This window comes from Chiloscyllium punctatum, chromosome 9 (genome assembly GCF_047496795.1).
Source record: "Chiloscyllium punctatum isolate Juve2018m chromosome 9, sChiPun1.3, whole genome shotgun sequence".
In the NCBI taxonomy this organism is placed as follows: domain Eukaryota; kingdom Metazoa; phylum Chordata; class Chondrichthyes; order Orectolobiformes; family Hemiscylliidae; genus Chiloscyllium; species Chiloscyllium punctatum.
The window spans coordinates 10,206,115-10,229,052 of record NC_092747.1 but is presented as its reverse complement, the minus strand read 5'-3'; the positions used below and the strand labels follow the sequence as shown (position 1 = coordinate 10,229,052).

Sequence of the window (22,938 nt, the reverse complement as noted above, 5' to 3'; positions counted from 1 at the left end):
AAATCGCTAGATATCACAAAACTAAAGGTATTGACAAGGTTGGAGGAGAGTGGGAGAATGAGATCATGATCATGTTGAATGGCAAAGTGAGCTTGATGGGCCAAATGGCCTGCTTCCATACTGTTTGGATTCTCCAGTTTTCTAGGTGTCCATTGTATTATCATTTTCATAAGGTGTTAGTAAACTATCTCTCAAGTTGACAGTTGAAGAACTTATATTGATTTGTTGCAGTGATGATCTACTTAATACTAATTCGTCTCAACAATACTATCACTGACAGAAACAATTAGCATTGGAAACAGTCCCAAACTTGAACAAACGTGAAGGAACTATGTGTGGTCATGTGTCTGGAAATAAGCCACTAAATTAATCACGTGAGCAGCGATCAAGTCCATCTCATTTCTAAGCAAACTCCTGATTATTATTGATGTCAGGCTCCCTGGCAAATCCTATCCCTAATTGCTGTGGGGAAAATGGTGGTGAGCCATAACTTCAAGCCATTTCAGTCTTTAGATGTAGAGACAGGCACAGGAATGTTAAGGAACGTGTTCCAACATAGTGACTTAATGACAGTGAAGGAATGATGATACACTTTGGAGTCAGGTGGTGTTGCTCAGGCGAACTTGCATCGTGTGGTGGTGTTGTGTAGCTTATGCCCTTGTCCTTCTGAGAACTCTCTGGTCTGGATGTCTTGTTGGCAGTACACACTAAGGTCAGTTGGCTGTAGAGCTGGTTTGCGAATCAGTGATGCCAACTGTATGAATTCATAGAATCGCAACAGTATGAAATCGTGCCATTTGGCCCATCAAGTCCACACCGACCCTCCAATTCCACCCAGCCAACAGCTTCCCCCCCACCCACCCCCAATCCTGTCCCTATAGCTAACCCACATGTCCTGCACATCCCTGGACATGTTGGGCAATTTAGCATAGCTAAGCCTCCTAACCTACACTGTGGAAGGAAACCAGAGCACCCAGACACAGGGAGAACATCCACACAAACAGTCACCTAAGGCTGGAATCCCTCTGTAGTCTGGTAAGACTGTGGTAACTTTACTTTGAATGCTACTGTTACTGAGAATCAGTGGTGCAGAGAGTGGATGTGATACCAATCAAAGAGGCTGCTTTGACCGAGATGGTGTCTTGAGTATGTGGGACCTGTGTGGGGAGTATTCCATCATATTCCTGATTTGTGCCTTGGACAGGCTGAGTCAGTCATTGCAGGATTTCTAGTGTCTGACTTGCCCTTGCATCTGCAGTATTTATATGGCCAGTCCAGTTCAATTTTTGTGTGTGGGGGTGGTGATGTGAAGTTTCTCTCAGTCACAGCCAGTCAATTCTCATCCACATTCTGCACTTTGACAAGAGGGGAGTCTGTGCACATGCAATTAGTAACAGAAATCTGTTTCTGCACTGCTTCTGACTAGAGATGCCAGGTCCCTTATACTGCCCCTTTGCTTGCAGCAGCTAACTCCATGTAAACAAGGGTGGATACTTGCTAGTCCGTGTCTCTGCTAAGTCACTGTGGTAACCCAGTAAATGCTTATGTTTCTTTCAAATTTGTAATGTGTTATCTATCTCAAATCATATTGCAGCTTTGTACATCTCTGACCTGCATTGTCTTCTGTGACCAAAGAGTAAAAGAAGTTCCTGTATGGTACAACTTTCTCTTTGTCTAAAGAGACTCTTTATTTGAAGGCTGCAGGTCATCAGAGCGTCACTTGAATCATGCCAAAGTCAGCACCTCACAGGCAAAGCCTGACTTGATTCCTTTTCTTGTTGCCTTTTTCCTATTTCGGATTGTCCCAAGGCAGACTTAGCTGGGTGAGTGCACGCCAACAAACTGAAGAAGCTTGGCATTATCCAGGACAAAGAACCTGCTTGATTGGCACCAGATCCATCAGCATTCATTCCCTCTTCCACTAATGCTCCGTAGTAGCAGCGTATGCTATCTACAAGATGCACTGCAGAAATTTGCCAAAGATCCTTGACAGCATCTTCCAAACCCACGGCTTCTTTCATATAGATCACCACCACTTGCAAGCTTCTTCCCAACCCACTCACCACACTGCCTTGGAAATATATTGCTCTTCCTTTACTGTTGCTGCATCAAATCCTTGCATTACTCCCTAATAGCATTGTAGGGCTCCCTACAGCACATGAACTGCACAAGTTCAACAAGGCAGGTCACCACTAGGGCAATTAGGGACTGTCATATAAAGGCTGGCCCAGTCAGTGATGCCCACGCGCCTCAAGAGAAAGAGTTAATGACATAGACGTTGAAATTGCAGTGAAAATGTCTTGCTATCCTTGAGTGTAATTAAATCAGTGAGTATATGATTATTGAGAAATCAACTACAACCACAATAGAAAGGAAATTAGGTATTTGAGAAAAGCACAATGTTAATCAAAGAGGGAGAACTGCATTCATCTAGCTGCTCTTCAAAAGCACTGAATCCCTCAGCAATTTATACTTCCTGTAGTTGCTGTTGTGATATAGGAAAGCCAGTAACTGGACAAGCGAAGCAAATATCCGCCAACCGCGGTGATCAGATCCAGCTCTTTTTTGAGACACTGCCATGGATTATTTTTTGTACTCTCTGAACAGGCAGGTTGATACTCAGTCATTCAAAAGTTTTCACCTCTGATGGTACAGTGTTTTCTCTGGGTAGTCACTTGCACTCGATTGTCAGTTTTGATTTCTGGACCCAAGTCTTGGAATGGGACTTGAACAAGCATCCTGTGGCTTCAGGAGCAAGTGTTCGAACTGAACCACAGTTGACACACTTCACAGCCAGGCAACCAAAGGACAATCAGTTCTGAGAGGAAATACATAGTTCTTGCTGTGTATTTTAAGAATTCCCATCCTGCATTCAAACTCCTTTGACCCTGTCACCACCCTCTGCGATTTCTGTGTTCCTCCAATTCAGGATTATTTTCATTGCTTCTACCATCTGAAGCTATGCCTTCAGTTACTTGGGTCTAGAGTTCTGATACTGCTTCTGCAAACCTCCCAATTCTCCACCTCTCATCCATCCTGAATGCCTTTTGGCTCAGTATCCAGTTCTGCTTGATTTGATTCCTGTGTGGCACTTTTGGGATGTTATGCCCAATTAAAGGCACTGTAGAAATGTTGATTGTCTCGATTAGCTGCAGGGATTGGAAGGCAGACAAACGAATACAAAATAGAGTTGAACAACTTGTTCACTCAGTAACTTCCCTGAGGAGATGCTGAGTCTCAGATGTGGTACAGTACCACACGTGTCAGTTCAGTATCTGCACTCTCACCAGTATCTTTTTATTATTCACAGTTGAGGTCTAACAGGCAGTTTTTCTGAGTGTTGTTGCAGTCACATCCAGTGCTGTCTTGTTGAAAGTCAAACGGCTAACTTGGTACAGAATAAAATCTGAACTTTGGACCTTCTGACCTTTACAAATTAGACATTCATTGACTGAATGTGCTGTGTCCTGAGATAAAATCATATGAAAAGCTGGCAGTGAATAAGAATGCAGTCACTTAAACTCATTAAACATTCTTCACCTCTGTCAATAATAAATAATTTTAAAAATCCACTTGCGAAAGAAAGTGAGTCATTGGGTAATCAAGATAAAGTACTTATTCTTGAACTGTGATAAAGGAACGTGGTGCTTGTTCAGTTATTTTAGTATTATATTAGTCTATTCCAGATTGTGTAACCTTATTGCTGTAATGTTGGTATCTGTTTGAGTCTGTCTGAACTGAAATCTCAAAACCAGTTAATCTGGGACAGAGTTCCTTCAAAGTTGGCAGTCTATGGATAAATCCATTGTGACCTCGTTGTTGGAATATGTCTATTAGGAACAAAAATTTTTATATTTTGTTCCCTTTGAAGGGGAAGACCAGGTTCTTGTTTCATTTTTAGAGTATGTTTGAGTTTACTACTGATCGATCTTGAAGCCAGTTTGAATATATGCATTTATAAATGAGGTTTACAACCGTTCGAGTGAAGAGGAAGGGAATGGTGGTCGTGTCCATAATGAAAAGAAACTGGTATCGCCTAGCAACATGAGCCCAGTATAAACTATTTCCACTGAATTCTGGAACTGGTGGCATAGACTGAGAATTAGGGCCAGACCATTCGGAAGAGATGTTAAGAAGCACTTCTACACACACAGGGTGGTAGATGTTTGGTACTCTTCCACAAGCAGCAGTGGATACAGGATAAGTTGTTAATTTTAAGTCTGAGGAAGGTAAATATTCCTTAAGGATTTGGACTAAAAAGGTAGGTATCTGGAGTTAGGCTACAGGCCAGTCATTGAATGGTGGAACCGGCTTGAGGGTGCTGAATGGCCTACTCCTGTTCTTATGAGCCAAAGAAACACAATGTGTGTGTGTGTGTGTATGCCAGAGATTGGAAGCAAGAGTGACTCTAGTAAGAAGCCCTGCCAGGCTACTGAAATTTGAGTTTAGGGAATTGTTTGCTCTGAAGTGAGTTTGTAGTTGGTTTCAGGTGTCTTGGGGAGACATACTAGCTGGGGGGGGAAAAACTGTAATGAATGCACAGAAATTGACCAGAAAGAAACCAGCCTGTGCCAGCCTGAGTAAGAAACGTCTGTGTGAAGATAGCAGCGAATCCTCATTGGGGTGTTGCTGTTGATAAGAATAATCCTCAGATAAGGGATAGTGAAAGGTTGAATTCTTTTCTGGCGTTTGTAACGAAATCTTTCCAATCTTTGGTCTAATATAGTTCATGTTGCTCTGGTTTTTATTTGTTAAAGTACATTGCTAGACTTGTGTGATTGTGTCCAGAAAGTGACCCTCCATTGTGGTTTTTTTTTTAAAAAGTTGGGTTCTATCAAGCCAGATTCCAATCTGACTTGCCCAGTATTGACACATCTGGGATCATAACCTCACTCTGTAATTTCAGACATGATCCCTTAAAAATTACTGCTACATCTCTCTCAACCTACTCTTTGACCAAATTTACCAGTTTGTTTTAGCTATGCCCTCGCACTTGCCATTATTGAAGTTTAAGATACTAGTCTTGGACCCACTCTTCTCTCCCTCAGATTGAATGTAAACTTAAATCATTTTACGATTGCTTTTACCTATGGGTGTCTTTGCTGTGTGGTCATGAATCTTGTCCCACTGGATAATGCTAGGTCTTGTTTTGCCTACTCTCTGGCTCAAGAATATGCTACTGTAAGAAATTTGCAAAAACATTCTATTTCCTCCTTTATGGTCTATCCCACTATGTGCTTACTTTTGGGAGGGCCCTCTCACATACCTTTGTCATTTCTCACAGCTTTCCCAAGCTGCTTCAACATCCTGGTTTCCTCAACTTGGGTATTCCTCCTCAACTTGGGTATTCCTTCTCAACTGTGCTAATCCCATCACTAATTAACAGAGCCAGTTTTTCCTCGTGTTGCATCCTTCCTAATTTCACACAACCCTCAAAATTCAGGTCCCAATCCATGTCAATCTGAATGGCTTAAATCATATGGTACAGGTAATGGCTATTTGTTCCATTCAAAATGCTATTTGTATTCAGATACAGGGCCTTTAGTTTTATCCTTTTTTTAATCTCTAGCCTTATTTGTGGATTTACTCTTAGATTTGTATTCTATTGCTTTTTTTTTAAAGTCACGGGGAGGAGATGGGTGGATGTCGGAATCGCTGGCTGCCAGCGTTTTTATTGCATGTGCTAATTCCCCTCGACATGGTGGTGGTGAACTGCCTTCGTGAACTGATCGTCCTCGTACTGGAGGTCGATCTGTGATGCCCTTGTGATGGCAAATCCAGGATTTTGTCCCAGCAACACTGAAGGAACAGCGATATATTTCCAAGTCAGGATGGTGACTTGTGGGTGGTGGTGTTCCCATGTATCTGCTGCCCTTATCCTTCTAGATGGAAGTGGGTTGTGGGTGTGCAATGTGCTTCTTCAGAAGCGTTGTTGAATTTCTAATTGAGCAGGCTGCTTTGTCCAGGATGCTGTTGAGTTTCTTGAGTTGTTGGAGATTCCCCCATCCAGTCAATTGGGGAGTGCTCCATCACCCTTCCAATTTGTGCCTCTCATCCATCATCATCCATGTTGATACCTTTCCCTCTTGCCTTGTCTCTACTCTTTAATTTTGCACATTTTTCCAAATTTGATTTGTTGCCCCCATAATTTAGTTTAAAATCCTAACCACATTACTAGTTATGCAATTCACAGGAACACCAACCCCAATATGGTTTAAGTGTTGGCCATCCCAATAGCAGAATTATAAAATCCCTACAGTGTGGAAACAAGCCATTTGACCCATCAAGTCCACACCAAACCTCCAAAGATCATCCCACCCCCCACTTCCCTGTCACCCTGCATTTCCCATGGTTAATCCATTTTGCTTACTGGGTCCAGGGATATGTAAGCTATTTAGCATGGTCAGTCCGCCTAAACTGCACACTTTTGGACTGTGGGAGAAAACTAGAGCACCTGAAGGAAACCCACACAGGCATGGGGAGAATGTAAAAATTCTACGTAGTTGTCCAAGCCTGGAACTGAATCCAGGTCTCTGGTGCTGTGAGGTAGCAGTGCTAACCTCCATGAAGCCCGAGTACTTCCCCTGTATTGGTGCTGCTTTCTCCACAAACTGGAACACACTTCAATCGTGATGGAACCTCTATTTAAATGTGTAATCATTTTAATGTGTACTTCTATTTGTATTGTAGACGGGCCTCAATCGAATGGAATATCTAACTTGTGAACTCTGCATCCCATTGTGACGCCGACAGTGGGTCAACCTGAATAACGGAAGCTTAATAATTAACATTTGGAAGAAAACACGAAAAGGACAGCTGCCTAACCTGGTTTATATGTAACAAAACTGTTGTGTGGGGGAGGGGTTCAAACATGTCCTGTATTGACAGCTACCACTTAAATTGCTCAATATAAGTTGGGATGCGATGCTTTGTGTAGTGCTGTCCCCTTATTGTGTACGTCACGTTTTGTGTCAACGAATGTTGCAAGATTATGATGTTAAGTAAAACCTCTTTTGTACTGAGTGGATAACTGATTTCAGCTACTTTGAGTTTCCTATTTGGGGGACCTGGGGGAAGTGCTGATGGTTAGAACTGGATGGCGTCCCAGTAAGTTTCGGGGCATATTTGCTGATTGTATTTTTTTTGCCATGTAACAAGGGCACAATAATATAGTTCAAAAATGTTTTAAAACTAAGATGTTAACCCTGATAGTTGTAATAGCTGGTCAATAATTGCAGACTTTTTTAGGGAATAAATAAATAAATTGCTAAATTTGTACCTCCGCAACTGAAGTTGAATCAAAAGAGAAAATACTTCATTATTACAGTCCATTTCTGGCTTTTGTCACTTCGTATAGGCTGGTGAGCACCAATACAGCACCAGCATTCCTGTCATTCTCGTTGCCAGACCCAACCAGCAATCCAATGGAGGAATGGAGTTGGCTGTAAGTGATTCTGTAGAAAGACAGCGTGAAGTTGCTTGCTTGTTTGTATACACCCGACAGAATCCTCCTAAAGAGAGGGATAATATCCAAAAGCAAGAGAGCTAGAGGACCCCATAAAATTGCCGGCTAGCATTCTGAATTTTCAGTATCTCTTCTAATTCTGGGCACCACAGTGAAGGAAGAATTTTATGGCATTGGAGAGGGTGCAGAGGAGATTTACCAGCATGGTAACGGAGATGAGGGGCTTCAGTCTTGTAGAGAGCATAGAGAAGTTGTTCTCCTGTAGACCAAAGAAGGTTGACCAGAGAGCTATAAAGGATGTGCAAACTTTTGAGCAGTTTTGCTGAGTCAATTAGTTTACCAGCTGGTAACTAAAGATGTTTGAGCAGAGAAAAGCTACTTGGAAAGAGCCAGCACAAACTCAGTGGACCAAAAAGCCACCTGCAGTGCTCTGACTCTATTCAGGTGTTCAAAAAGAAAAGTTCTATTTGTGGCCTGGTAAATATAAATGTACTCTGTTCTTCTCAGCTAATTACGGAGACTAGCACCAAAACAATAGGCCTCCGTTCCAACATAAAATCATTTAGGTTTCCTTAGCACGATCCTTTCTTTTCCACACTAAATGCATGTTGGGATAACCATGCAGCAGCGTCTACATCCAGTATTAATATAAAAGAATTGACTTGTCTAATCATCCCTATAGTCCTGGAATAGCTAATACACACTGTCGTAACACTAGGTGACGAGTAGATACTTGGACAAACTATTGAAGGAAACTTAGAACACACGGTACTGCTTTTAGAAAAAGCCAGCTTCTCTGTCATATGAGAGTGAGGGATTTCTCCTTTTTCACAAGGAGTTGACATGGAACATACCAGAAAGGGGCATGTCTTACACAAGTCTTATACAATGGTGGAGCAGGCTTGAGGGACCGAATGGCCGCCTCATAATTCATGTACTTATATGAAACCAGGTTCAACAGTAGCTTTCAACAGGGATTCACAGAGGAACCTCAGTTATCTGAATGACACAGGTGGGGAGTGTTTTGTTCGGATAATCACACGCTGGGTAATACAATTTAGACAAGCATTGAGACCTTGCAATTTTGTTTGGATAATCCGAAATTCAGATAATTGATGTTCTCCGGTAGATAGGTTTCTAAAAGAGAGGTCCAGAGCTGTAACTGCAATTATGTCTTGCATCACAAGGACAGAATACCCAAAATCTTATTGCAAGTGTTGGGTTTTAAAGAAGCCTTTCAAGTGAGAGTGAATGGGTGATAAGTAGATACCTCTTTCAGAGCTAGTATTGTTATCGTGGGCTGAATTACCCCTTTCTTTGTAGCATAATGTTATGACTAGATCACATTTCTTTATGCAGTCATCTGAACGTAGTCGTTTATTATCATGGCTGACCAGGAGTGGAACCTAACATCTCGGACTTTCTCGAGCTGTCAAGTTCTATTATTACTGGATGGAAAGACTGATGCATAGTCTTTGAGCATTTAATCCCTAGGTTTGGGTTTTTAGTACAAAAGCTTCAATAGGCTTTGGGTAATAGTGTTACATTCTTGCACAAGGTCTCGATGCTGGAATGGCTCCTTTAACTCACTGAGAAGTGAGCACTGACTGCCCTCAGAAGTCACTTCTCATCCTCCCGCTGTCTGGAGAGCTGTCTCATGTTGGTCTTCATCTAGTCAGCAAATGAGCCTGACCTCACTCGGACTCCTAACTGCTCTCTCCATCCAGGCATTACTGAAGTAAAGCTCAACTAATATGATAAACAAACTATTATCCCTTTGTAAATTAGTGGTGGTGAGGATTTTATGGGTTTTCTTTCCCCCCAGGAATTGTTTTGGAAAAAGCTGCACTGAAAGATGATGTGAGCTTAAGTCCCACTTTGGCAGCTTACGTTCAGTTAGTTAAACCTCAAATGGAAGGTGAATTTCTGTAAGGGTGACTATGAAGCTATCCGATCTGGTTTACAGATTTGAAGTAAAGGAAGCAAAATATGACCTGAAGCCATTTTTAGATAAAGTTGGGGTATCTAACACACTGCCTGAGGTGGTGGTAGAGGCAGGTTTAATTGAGGATTTCAAAAGGATATTAGCAGTTATTTGAAAAGTGATATGCAGTGTACTGGGAGAAAGCTATAGAATGGCTTGTTTGAGATGCTCTTCTGGAGAGTTGGCACACAAATAATGGGCTGAATGGCTATCTACTGTGATTTCAAATTCTTTAGGCAAAGAAATCTTTTGTCCTCACCTGAGGTGGTCTACGTGTGACTCGTGACCCACAGTGCTGTTTTTGGCTTTTAACTGCCTTATGAAATAGTGCAGTCACTAAGTCTTAGAATTTCAGACATAGCCCCTGCCTGGTCCTGAAACTACTCCTGTGTGTATCTCATCTCAACAGCCCACTGTGATAAAAGAATCCCATAGATTCACTATCCTGTCTTAAATGTGCACCCTCTTATTCTGACAAGGGGAAAACAATCTTTCAGCATATGACCTAACAAGTCCCCTAAGTATGTTTCAACAAGGCCATCTCTCGTTCTCAAATTTCTGAGTGCAGGCTTAACACACACAACCTCTCCTCATAAGGCAGTTTCCCCCCCCCCCATACCTGCTATCAACCTTGTGGACATTCTCTCGACTGCCTCCAATGCCAGTAGTGTATCTTTGCACAATTAAAGATCCCAAAATTGATCCCAGTATTCCAGGTGTGGATGCTGCAATTTTCTTTCACAAAACCTCCCTATTTTTATGCCCAGTCTGTCTGAGATAAAGGCTGACATTCCATTTTCCTTCCCTATTATGTCTGAACTTGGATGGTAACATTTTGTGACTTATACACAGGAACTCCAAAATCCCCTGTGGTGTAGCTTCCTGCAGTCTTTCTCCAGTTAAATAATATTCAGCTCTTCTATTCTTCCTGCTAAAAGTGTATGAATTTTAAATTTAGATTTAGGTGTTATTGTCATGTACTCAAGTATGGGGTACAAGAGTACAGTGAAAAGTCTACAACGTCACCACAAACAGTGCTATCTTAGGTAGAGACTACCTCAACAACAATCTTCGTTATAGTGTAGAAAAATAAATAAATAAAAGGTTCACTACAGTTTTAAGTGTAAAAGTAGAAAGGTAAAGAAATAATGTTTAAAATATCAAACCTTGAGTCCTTTCCTAAGCCATGGGCCTCAGACACTCTGAGCTTGCCTTTCCCCATGAGGGGTGTGGTTGCATTGGAGACAACTCAGAGGAGATTCACTAGATTGATTCCAGAGATAAGGTGTTTGTCTAATGAAGAGAGATCGGGCAGCTACACGAGAGGAGTTGTAATTGAGGCATATAAGATGTAAAAGGGGATTGACAAAGTAGACATGTAGAGGATGTTTCTTCGTGTGGGGCCATCTGGAATGAGAGGTCATCGTTTTAAGAGAAGGGATAGCAGATTTAAAACAGGGGAGAGAAGAAATTACTCTGCGGGGTGGGAGTGAATGCTGGGAAACTGAATAAATTTAAGGAGGAGATAGATTTCTCGAATAATAGGATGAAAGGTTATAGGGAGTGGGCAGGATGAGATCAGCCATGATGGTAATAACGGACAGAGCAGGCTGGAGGGGCTGAATGGCCAATTCCTATTCCCTGTTCTTGTGTAATCATTCTTACATATATTAGGAAGGTTTCCTCTATGTCCAGCTACAATACACACACAGCCATTCAAATTGTGTCTAAAAGCAGAACTCCAACTATAGTGATTGTAATTAGGTCAGCCAGGTGGACCTTGTACAGTATGAGTTCCCTGATTGGGTCTATTTGTCTGGTCGAATCAGGGAGGAGAAAGTGAGGACTGCAGATGCTGGAGATTTTGCTGCCTGACTTGCTGCGCTTTTCCAGCAACACATTTTCAGCTCGAATCAGGGAGCCCTGGCTGACAGATAAAGACAGGAGTGTCAGATGTCCTGCTCACTCTGAGGGAGCTGGATCAGTGTCAAGTACTATGCACATATAAATAAAGGGTAACTTGGTGATGGGTTACCAGCGTCTGGCGTTATTTCACAAACCACAAACCAACATTAATACCTAATTCTGACACAAAGAACAGTACAGCACAGGAACAGACCCTTCAGCCCACCAAGCACTAAGCTTAAAACCATTTGCCTTTACATGGTCTGTATCCTTCTAGTCCCTGCCTATTCATACATCTGTCAAGATGCTTCTTAAGGGTTGCTACTGTATCCACCTACATCTCCTCAGGCAGTGCATTCCAGGCATTTACCATCCTCTGTGTAAAAAAGGTGCTCTCACATCTCTTTTAAATTTTCCCCTATATCCCCCAGTAATTGACATTTCTGTTCTGGGAAGATGACTCTGACTATCCATTCTATCTATGCATCTCATCATTTAGTAAACTTCGATCAGGTTGCCTCCTCACTTTCAAAATTCAAGTGAAAACAAACCAAGTTTGTCCAATCTCTCCTCATAACCAAGAGTCTCCAAACCAGACGATATCCTGGTAAAACTTTCTTTAACCTCTCCAAAGTCTCCACATTCTTCTGGTCGTGTGATAGCCAGAACATAATCTTCAAAATGTGGCCTTCAGTTCTATACAGCTGCAATATCACTTCCCAATTTTTATACCCTACTCCCCATTGACCACATTATCCACATGTCGCCACTTTCAGGGAACTATGGACCTATAGGTCTAGATCCTTCTGTATGTTAATGCTTCTAGTAGTTCTGCCATTCACTGATATTTTCCTTCTGTATTAGACTTTCCAAAATAACCTTGCATTTGTCCAGACTAAATTCTATCTGCCATTTCTCCGCCCAAGCCTCCAGCCTATATATATATCCTCCTATATCCTTTGACAATCTTCCTCACTATCCACAGCTCCCCAACCAATGTGTCATGTGCAAACATACTGATCAGGCCATGTGCATTCTCCATCCAAATCATTTACGTATGTTACAAACCACAGGGGTCCCAGAATTAATCCCTGTGGACCACTAGTCACAGACCTCCTGTCTGAAAAATACCCTTCCACCACTACCCTCTGTCTTCTGTGACCAAGCCAGTTCTGTATCCACTTATCAGCTCACCGAGGATCCTATGTGATTTCACCTTTTGTATCAGCCTGCCATGAAGGACTTTGTCAACGGTCCTGCTAAAGTCTATAAAGACAACGAGGTAAAAACAATAACTGCAGATGCTGGAAACCAAATACTGGATTAGTGGTGCTGGAAGAGCACAGCAGTTCAGGCAGCATCCAACGAGCATTGAAATCGACGTTCCTGATGAAGGGCTTTTGCCCGAAACGTCGATTTCGCTGCTCGTTGGATGCTGCCTGAACTGCTGTGCACTTCCAGCACCACTAATCCAGTATTCTATAAAGACAAAATCTACTGCCCTGTCCACATCAATGCTCTTTGTCACTGCCTCAAAAAACTCAATCAAGTTTGTGAGGCATGACCTCCCTGCATAGGGTCATGCTGCCTGTAGATATAAGTCCATATTTTTGCAAATGTGAGTAAATCCTGTACCTAAGAATCTTCTCCAATAATTTCCCTATCACTAACATAAATCTCATCGGCTGTATTTTTCCATATTATCCCTGTTGCCCTTATTAAACAAAGGAACGACATTGGCTATTCTCCAGTCCTCTGGGACCTCAACTGTGATTAAAAAGGATACAAAGATTTTGTACACGGCTCCAGCAATTTCCTCCCTCATCTCCCACATATTCTGGGATAGATCCTATCTGGTCCTGCCTTGATCTTTTCAAAACATCCAACACCTTTTTTATATCGACATACCCTAGAATATCAACAGACCCCTCTCTAGACTCACCATTCACTTTGTCCTTCTCCTTTGTGAATACTGATGCAACATATTTGTTAAAGACCTCACCCACTTCCACTGGCTCCACATAAATTCCCTCCTTTGTCCTTGCATGGACCTACCCTTTCCCTAGCTAGCCTTTTGCTCCTTGTATATGTATAAAAAGCCTTGGGATTTTCTTTAATCCTATTTGCCTAGTACATTTCATGGCCCCTTTTAGCCCTTCTAACTCATTATTGAAGTTCTTTCCTGCTTACTTTATAATCCTCAAGGACTCTGTTCAGTTTCTAATGATTTGGAGGTGCCAGTGTTGGACTGGATTGTACAAAGTTAAAAATGACACAACACCAGGTTATAGTCCAACAGGTTTATTTGGAAGCACTAGTTTTCAGAGCGCTGCTCCTTCATCAGTTAGTTTGGAGTATACCATCGCAAGACATAGACTTTTTAGCAAAAGTTTACAGTGTGATGCAACTGAAATTATATGTTGAAAAAGACCTGGATTGTTTAAGTCTCTCATCTTTTAGAATGACCATGTTGGTTTCAGTGTCTTTCACACACTCCTACAGACCCATACACTCACACAGACCCTCTCATATGCTCACACACACACACGCATCAACACACACCCACACACGCACCTTCTCACAGACTTATACTGCTTTACACTCACACTCACACTCACATTTACACATACACACATTCTCACAGACATTCATAACTCATATCCCCGTTCCCACGCGCGCACACATATAAGTTTGTGGGGTAAATTTGTATTTGCAGAATTACATTTTATTTTGCTCAAAAACTGCATGAATCCATGTAAGATTCCATAAATCCCTTTTTTAGAAATAGAATCAGTTTGAACATTGTGGAAGGTGATATTAAAGGAACTTGGATTGTTGATGCTGGGCATCTAACAAATGATGGATACTACAGTCACATTGGTGGAGGGAGTGAATGTTTCAGCTGGGGGAGTTTTGTAATAAGGCAGCATCCAAGGAGCAGTAAAATCCTGAACTGCTGTGCTCTTCCAGCACCACTAATCCAGAATCTGGTTTCCAGCATCTGCAGTCTTTTTTTTTAACCGAGTTTTGTAATAAGTTGAGTTATAGGGAGAGGGACTTCTTTCACTGGAGTGTAGGAGCTTATGGGGTGACCTGACCGAGGTTTATAAAATAATGAGGGGGGGGTATAGATAAGGTGAGTGGCAGGTAACCTTTCCCTAGCGTGAGGTATTTCAAGACTGGGGATATTTTAAGGTGAGAAGAAAAAGAATTTGAAAGACAGAGAAGCAATTTTTTTTACACAGAGAGTGGTTCATGTGTGGAATGAACTTCCAGAAAAGGTGGTGAATGCAGTTACAGTCACAACATGTAAACGATATTTGGATAAGTACATGAATAGGAAATATTTGTAGAGATATAGGCCAAGCATAGGGAGGTGGAACTATCCATAGAATCCCTAGTGTGGAAACAGGCCATTCGGCCCACCAACTCCACATTGATCCTCCAATGGGCATTCCACCCAGACTGACCCCATCCCATAAACCTGCATTTCCCACAGCTGATCCACCACACCTTAACATCCCCAGATACTATGGGGCAGTTTAACATGACCAGTCCACCTAACCTGCACATCATTGAACTGTGGGAGGAAATTAGGGCAACCGGAGAGACCCACACAGACATGGAGAGAATGTGCAAACTCCACCCGAGGCTGGAATCAAACCAGGTCCATGGCGCTGTGAGGCAGCAGTGCTAACCACTGAGCCACCATGCTGACTAGCTTAGTTTGGGATTATGTTTGGCATGCACAAGGGGTCTGTTTCCGTGCTGTATGACTATAATATTCCAGATGTTGGCACGATATTCGATAGACTATCATGCCATATTTTCTAAGATATATACTAAGAAGTACAACATTATCAGAGGCACCACCTTATGGACAAGGTTTCTTTGTTTGAAGAGATTAAAGGGTAGCCACATTAGATTCCATTACATTTTTTGAGTGGAACTTGATAAAAGTAGTGCTGCCAAGGATTTCAGCTCCTGTGTAATTGTGGAGTGTCATCAACATCCCAGGCTGATCATCCTAATGGCTTTCTGTATTTGTATGTTGTAAATATTGCTTATATTATCCAGTCAGATTCTTATCAAACTGAAATCCTGTTATTATAAGTGCTAAAACACAGCACATTATGTACATTAGCAGTTCGGTTTGTCTTGCTGTAAAACACAAGGTGGAATTGTCAGTTTACACTTATGTAAGTCCTGCAAAGGCAGAATTCTATTTTTGCTTACTTATTTCTTTCAGTAATTCATTTCATGCTCTTAAAAAGGAATTTATTGAGTCATAGAATCATAATGCGCGAAAACAGACTCTTCAGTTCAACTTGTCCATGCCGACCAAGTTTCCCAAACTAAACTCGTCCCATTTGCCTGCATTTGCACCATATGTCTCCAAACCTTTCCTACTCGTGTACCTGTCCAAATGTGTTTTAAATGTTGTAATTGTACCTGCATCTACCACTTCCTCTAGTACTTCATTCCATGTACAAACTACCCTCTGTGTGAAAAAGTTGCCCCTCAGGTCCATTTTAAACCCTTCTCCTCTCACTTTAAAAATACGCCCATTAGTTTTGAATTCCCCAACCCTAAGGAAAAGACATTTGCTATTCACCTTATCTATATCCCTCATGATCTTATAAACTTCTATAAGGTCACCCCTCAACCTCCTACACTCCAAAGAAAACAATCCCAGCCTATCCAACCTCTCCTTATAATGCAAACCCTCCATTCCCGGCAACATCCTGGTAAATCTTTTTTGAACCTCTCCAATTTAATAATATCCTTCCAATAGCAGGTGACTAGAACCGTACACCGTACTCCAAATGTGACCTCAACAACATCCTGTACAACCTCAGAATGACATCCCAACTCCTATATTCAGTGGTCTGAGCAATGAAGGCAAGCGTACTAAGTGCCTTCTTAACTACCCAGTCTGCTTATAACACAAATTTCAAAGAATATGTGCCTGACCCCTTGGTCTCTCTGTTCGACAACACAACCCAGGGCCCTACCAATAACTGTAGAGGTCTGAGTACCAATCCCTGTGGAACACTAACTAGTCACAATCTTCCATTTTGAAAAGCATGCTTTCATGTCTTCTATGACTAAGCCAGTTCTAGATCCACCTTACCAGCTTACCCCTGATACCATGTGACTTCAACTTTTGTATCAGTCTGCCATGAGGGGCCTTGGCAAAGGCTTTGCGGAAGTCCATGTTGACAACATTAACTGCTCTTCCCTCATCAACCATCTTTTTCACCTCCTCAAAAAACTCAGTCAAGTTAGTGAGGCACGACCTCCCCCACACAAAACCACACTGTCTACCACTAATAAGTCCATTTGCTTTGAAATGCATATAGATCTTGTCTCTTGAGACTCTTTTCCAATAATTTCCCCACCGCACGCATGAGATCCACAGGCCTGTGATTTCCAGGATTATCCCTGTTATCCTTCTTAGACAATGGGACAACATTGCCTCTTCTCCAGTCCTCTGGGACTTCTATGGCCAAAGAGGAAACAAAGGTGTCTGTCAATGCTCCAGCAATTTGTTCACCTTGCCTCCCTCAAAATTCTGGGATAGATTCCATCAGGACCTGGAGATTTATCTACCTTAATACTTTGTAAGACGCACACCACCTCTTCCTTTTTAATATCAACTTGGCTTAGAAATTCGACACTCCCTTCCCTGAGATCATCCTCCACCAATTCCTTCCTTTTTGGTGAGCACTGTCACAAAGAGTAGTGAGAGTGGTAATAAAGCATACAGAATTCTTGGTTTCGTTAATAGGGGTAAAGAGTACAAGACCAGGAAGGTTATGCTGAACTTATGTCGGAAACTGGTTAGACCTAGGATGGACTATTGTCTCCAATTCTGGGCACCACAGTTTAGGAAGGACGTGAATGTATGGGTGTGTAAATTAGCTAGAAGAGAATTGTTCCAGGGATGAGAGGCTTCATTTATGTGGAAAGATTGGAGAAGTTGCGACTGTTTTCCTTGGAGGAGGAGGCCTGATATACGTTCTCAAAATCATATGGGATCTGGACAGAGTAGATAGGGAGAAAGTATTCCCACTTGGAAGAGGAGCAAGAATCACAGGGCATAGATTTTAATGTTTTGAAAAAGAAGCAAATACAGGGTGAGAAGCAAATACAGGGTGAGAAGCAAATACAGGGTGAGAAGCAAATACAGGGTGAGAAAAAATCTGTTTCGCAGTGAGTGGTTTGGGTCTGGAATGCACTGCCATTGTGTGGTGAAGGCAGGCTCAGTTGAAGCTTTTCAGAGGGCATTAGAACAACATGCAGCATTACAGAGAGGAAGAGAACGGCAATAATTCAAAACGCTCAGGGAACTGACACTGATGTGATTGGCTGAACAGCTTCCTTCTGCATCATTACAAACAATGACAGGGATAAGGGGTTCCTTTTTTCAAGTTGGCAACTGGTAACCGGTGGAATTCTACAGGGATTAGTGCTGGGACTGCAAATGTTCACAATATATTAGACTTGGAGGAAGAAAATAAATGCACTGCAGTCAAATTTGCACACAATGCAAAAATAGGTAGAAAGGCAAGTCGTGAGAGAAATACCCTGTACACAGTTTACACAGAAATATTGATATAAGTGGGGAGAAAGTTTCAAATGGAGTATAATGTGGGAAAATGTGAAGTTGTTCATTTTGGAAGGGAGAACAGAAGAGTATAATTTAAATGGAGAAAAACTGCACAAAGCTGCAACATAAAGGAACTTGGGATATTTCTGCACGAAACACAGAAAGCTAGCACACGGGATGATCAAGAAGGCTAATGCAATGTTGGCCCTTATTTCAAGGGGTTTGGAGTATAAACTTAGGGAAGTCTTGCTGCAACTGTACAAGGTGTTGGTGAGACCACATCTAGGCGTTCTGGTCTTCTTATTTAAGTAAAGGTATTATTTAATTGGAGTAAGTTCACTGGAATGATCCCCAGCACAAAGCGTTGTCTTATGAGCAAAGTCTAAACGGGTCCAACTCCGCTTGCTGGAGTTTAGAAGAATGAGAGGTGATCTCATTGAAACATCCAGGATTCTTAAGGGAATTCACAGGGTAAATTCTCAGAGGATATTTCCACTCATGTAAGAGTCTAGGACCAGAGGGCATAGTCTCAGAATAAAGGGGTATCAATTTAAGACTGAGATGAGGAGGAATTTCTTCTCAAATATGTTTGAGTTTTTAGAACTCCTTGCCACAGTGAGCTGTGGGGGGCAGAGTCCTTCTGTACAATTAAGACAGAGATTGATAGATCCTTGATCAGCAGGGGAATCAAGAGCTATGGAGAAAATATGGAGCTCTGCTTGAGTGGGTGTGGCTATAGGGTGGGTAGTGATGTCACTAAAGGAAGTGATGCTCACAAAGGGGGCGGAGGTAGTGCTTAAAGCTGTGTTAATGGGAGCGGAAAAAGTGGACATCAGGAATGCTGGTCAGCCATGTTCTATTGAATGGTGGAGCAGGCTCAAGGGGTCGACACCTGTTCCTATTTCTTCTGGTCTTTTCTGTGTTCTGCAGTGATGCTCTTCATTGACCAAAACCAATGTGTGTTAGCAATTCAGAGTTAGATTCATTCTGCCAGTGACCTGGATGTGCTTGATGCTGTCTAGCCCAGATTTCAACAAGGAGAAAGTGAGGATAGTCAACAAACATAAGACATAGGAGCAGCAATAGGCCATTCAGCCCATCAAGTCTGCTCCATTAATCGATGAGTTCACAAGGTCAAGGCAAACAATGTTGGTGGTGATGAATTCTATTTTGGACACCCAATCCTTTGATTTTAATCTACCTTGTTTAACAAGGTGGGTTTGGGTCAGAATTCTGTTCTGAAGTCAGTAGGATATAGTGAGCAGGCAGCAAAATAGGTTTCTGACCCAAAGCCTTTCAATTCCTCCTTATTCATCAGTGTGGTTTGGTTAAATTCAGGGCTAAGAGTGTGGTGCTGGAAAAGGCAGCAGATGGGGAGCAGGAGAATTGACATTTCGGGCATAAGCCCTTCATCAGGAATGAGGCTTGTGGGTTGGGGCTGAGAGATAAATGGGAGGGGGTGGGGTTGGGGAAAGGTAGCTGGGAAAGGGATCGGTGGATGAAGGTGAGGGAGAAGATGATAGGTCTGAGGGGGCAGTGATGGACAGGTCCGGAGAGCGGTGCCAAGTTGGAGGCTTGGGACTGGGATAGTGTGGGGGGAGGGGAAATGAGGAAGCTGTTGAAATCCATATTTGTCCTGTGTGGTTGCAGGGTCCCACGGCAGAATATGAGGCGTTCCTCCCCCAGGCATCAGGTGGTAATGGTTCAGCAGTGGAGAAGGCCCAAGACCTGCATGTCCTTGACGGTGTGGGAGGGGGAGTTGAAGTGTTCAGCCACGGGGCGGTGGGGTTGGTGGGTGCGGGTGTCCCAGAGATGTTCTCTGAAATGATCCGCAAGAAGGTGTCCTGTCTCCCTGATGTAGAGGATACCACACCGGGCGCAACGGATACAGTAGATGATTTTGGCAAAGGTGGTGATGGCGGAAGAAACAGAGACAGTTGCTTGAGTGGGTGTGGCTATAGGGTCAGTAGTGATGTCACCAAAGGAAGTGATGCTCACAAAGGGGGCGGAGGTAGTGCTTAAGGCTGTGTTAATGGGAGCAGAAGTGGTGTCATGGACGGCAAGGGCAGTGTTACTGTTGGGTACTCGGCAAGTGACCTCACTGGCGGTGGAAGTGACTGCCACAGTGGCAGCTGCGAGGGCGGAAGTGCCGTTCAAGTAGGTATTATCTGTTACTGCCCCCACCTCGAACTCCAGACCCGCTCCAGGACCCCTAGCTCCCATTCCTGCCGTGTCTTCACCAATCCCCCAGACCTCCCCTTCACTGAGGATGAACGTTTAGTCCTCAGTAAAGGCCTCACCTTCATCCCTCTACGCTCCCAGATTAATGAGTTTGAACATTTCTTCCGCCACCACTACCCCTGTGCCTACTTTTTTCACCAAGACACCCGCCCTTCCACTGAGGACCTCTTCTCTCACCTCCAACAAAGCCCATCTACCTGGACGCCCTGTGCTGGCCTGTTAACCGCCCTCAATCTCTTCATTTCTAACTGCCGCCGTGACATCGACTGCCTCAACCTGTTCACCCCCTCACTCACTCCAACCTCTCGCCCTCACAACGCACAGCCCTCCACTCCCTTGGCTCCAATCCTAACCTCATCATCAAACCCACAGACATGGGGGGGGGGGGGGGGGGGGGTGCAATAGTCATTTGGCGCACCAACCTCTACTCTGCTGAAGCCAGGTGCCAACTCAGACACCTCCTCCTACTGCCCCCTTGATCACGATCTCACCTCCGATCACCAAACCAACATCTCCCAGACCATCCACAACCTCATCACCTCTGGGGATCTCCCATTCACAGCCTCCAACTTCATTGTCTGTGAATCCTGCACTGTCCAATTCTACCTCCTGCCGAAGATTCACAAACCTGACTTCCCTGGTTGACCCATTGTCTCAGCCTGCACCTGTCCAACTGAACTCATCTCTTCCTACCTCGACACCTTCCTGTCCCCCTTAGTCCAGGCACTCCCTACCTACGTTTGTGACACCACCCATGTCCTTCACCTCCTTCAAGATTTTCATTACCCTCGCCCCCAACACCTCATCTTCACCAAGGACATCCAATCCCTGTATACATCTATCTACCATGATGAAGGTCTCCAAGCCCTCTATTTCTTCCTCTCACGCCGTCCCAACTTCCGCACTTATACCGGCACCACCCCTCACCTGTTTCTCTGTTACATCGATGACTGTATCGGCACCGCCTTGTGCTCCCATGAGGAGGTTGAACAGTTCATCAACTTTACCAACATTTTTCACTCCAACCTCAAATTCACCTGGACCGTCTTGGTAACCTCCCTTCCCTTCCTGGACCTCTCCATCACCATCTCCAGTGACAGACATGTACTCCAAGCCCACTAACTTCCACAGCTACCTAGACCACACCTCCTCCCATCTTACCTCCTGTAAAAATGCCATCCTTTATTCCAAATTCCGCTGCCTCCGCTGCATCTGTTCCCAGGATGACCAATTCCACCTCAAAGTCCCAGATGGCCTCCTTCTTCCACGATCGCAACTTCCCACGTGGTTGACAATGCCCTCCGCATATCTCCTCCACTTCACACTGCACCACCCTTGAACCCCATCCCTCCCAATACAACAAGGACAGAACCCCCTGGTTCACCTTCCACCCACCAACTCCTGCATAGAATGCATCATCCTCTGGCACTTCTGCCACCTCCAAATGGACCCCACCACCAGAAATATATTTCCCTCCCCACCCCTATCAACGTTCCAAAAAGACCATTCCCTCCTCGACTCCCACGTCAGATCCACATACCCTCCCCCACCCCCCCCCACCAGCCCACACCCCACCCCACCAGCCCACACCCCACTCCTGGAACCTTTCCCTGCCACTGCAGGAAGTGCAAAACCTGTATCCACACCACTCCCCTCACCTCCTTCCAAGGCCCCAAGGGATCCTTCCACATCCGTCAGAAATTCACCTGTACCTCTCCCAATGTCATCTACTGCATCCATTGCGGTCTCCTCTACACTGGGAAGACAGGACGCCTTCTTGTGGATCATTTCAGAGAACATCTCTGGGACACCCGCACCCACCAACCCCATCGCCCCGTGGCTGAACACTTCAACTCTCACTCCTACTCCATCAAGGACATGCAGGTCTTGGGCCTTCTCCACTGCCGAACCATTACCACCTGATGCCTGGGGGAGGAACGCCTCATATTCTGCCTTGGGACCCTGCAACCACACAGGACAAATATGGATTTCAACAGCTTCCTCATTTCCCCTCTCCCCACATTATCCCAGTCCCAAGCCTCCAACTTGGCACCGCTCTCTGGACCTGTCCATCACTGCCCCCTCAGACCTATCATCTTCTCCCTCACCTTCATCCACTGATCCCTTTCCCAGCTACCTTTCCCCAACCCCACCCCCTCCCATTTATCTCTCAGCCCCAACCTACAAGCCTCATTCCTGATGAAGGGCTTATGCCCGAAATGTCAATTCTCCTGCTCCCCATCTGCTGCCTTTTCCAGCACCACACTCTTAGCCCTGAATTTAACCAAACCACACTGATGAATAAGGAGGAATTGAAAGGCTTTGGGTCAGAAACCTATTTTGCTGCCTGCTCACTATATCCTACTGACTTCAGAACAGAATTCTGACCCAAACCCACCTTGTTAAACAAGGTAGATTAAAATCAAAGGATTGGGTGTCCAAAATAGAATTCATCACCACCAACATTGTTTGCCTTGACCTCATTAACTCATTGATTAATTGAGCAGACTTGATGGGCTGAATGGCCTATTGCTGCTCCTATGTCTTATGTTTGTTGAATATCTGAACCCCAGAACAGTGCCAGGTAAGGGGCACTGTTGAAAAAACCTCATTGTCTAGATTGTCAGTTTGCTCACTGAGCTGGTAGGTTTGTTCTCAGACATTTCATCACCATGCTAGGTGACATCATCAGTGAGCCTCCATTGAAGAACTTCATTGTCCTCTAGACAT

General features: G+C 43.7%; 1 protein-coding gene across 1 annotated transcript in view; it reads left to right on the top strand.

Annotated features, from left to right (window-relative positions):
- clns1a (chloride channel, nucleotide-sensitive, 1A) overlaps positions 1-7,283 on the top strand; it is a 39,078-nt gene extending 31,795 nt beyond the window's left edge. The window contains exon 7 of the mRNA XM_072576863.1: positions 6,691-7,283. Within this exon, the coding sequence (XP_072432964.1) occupies position 6,691 (1 nt within the window). The 3' untranslated portion in view covers positions 6,692-7,283. The remainder of the gene's footprint in view (positions 1-6,690) is intronic.
- The last annotated feature ends 15,655 nt before the right edge of the window (positions 7,284-22,938 follow it).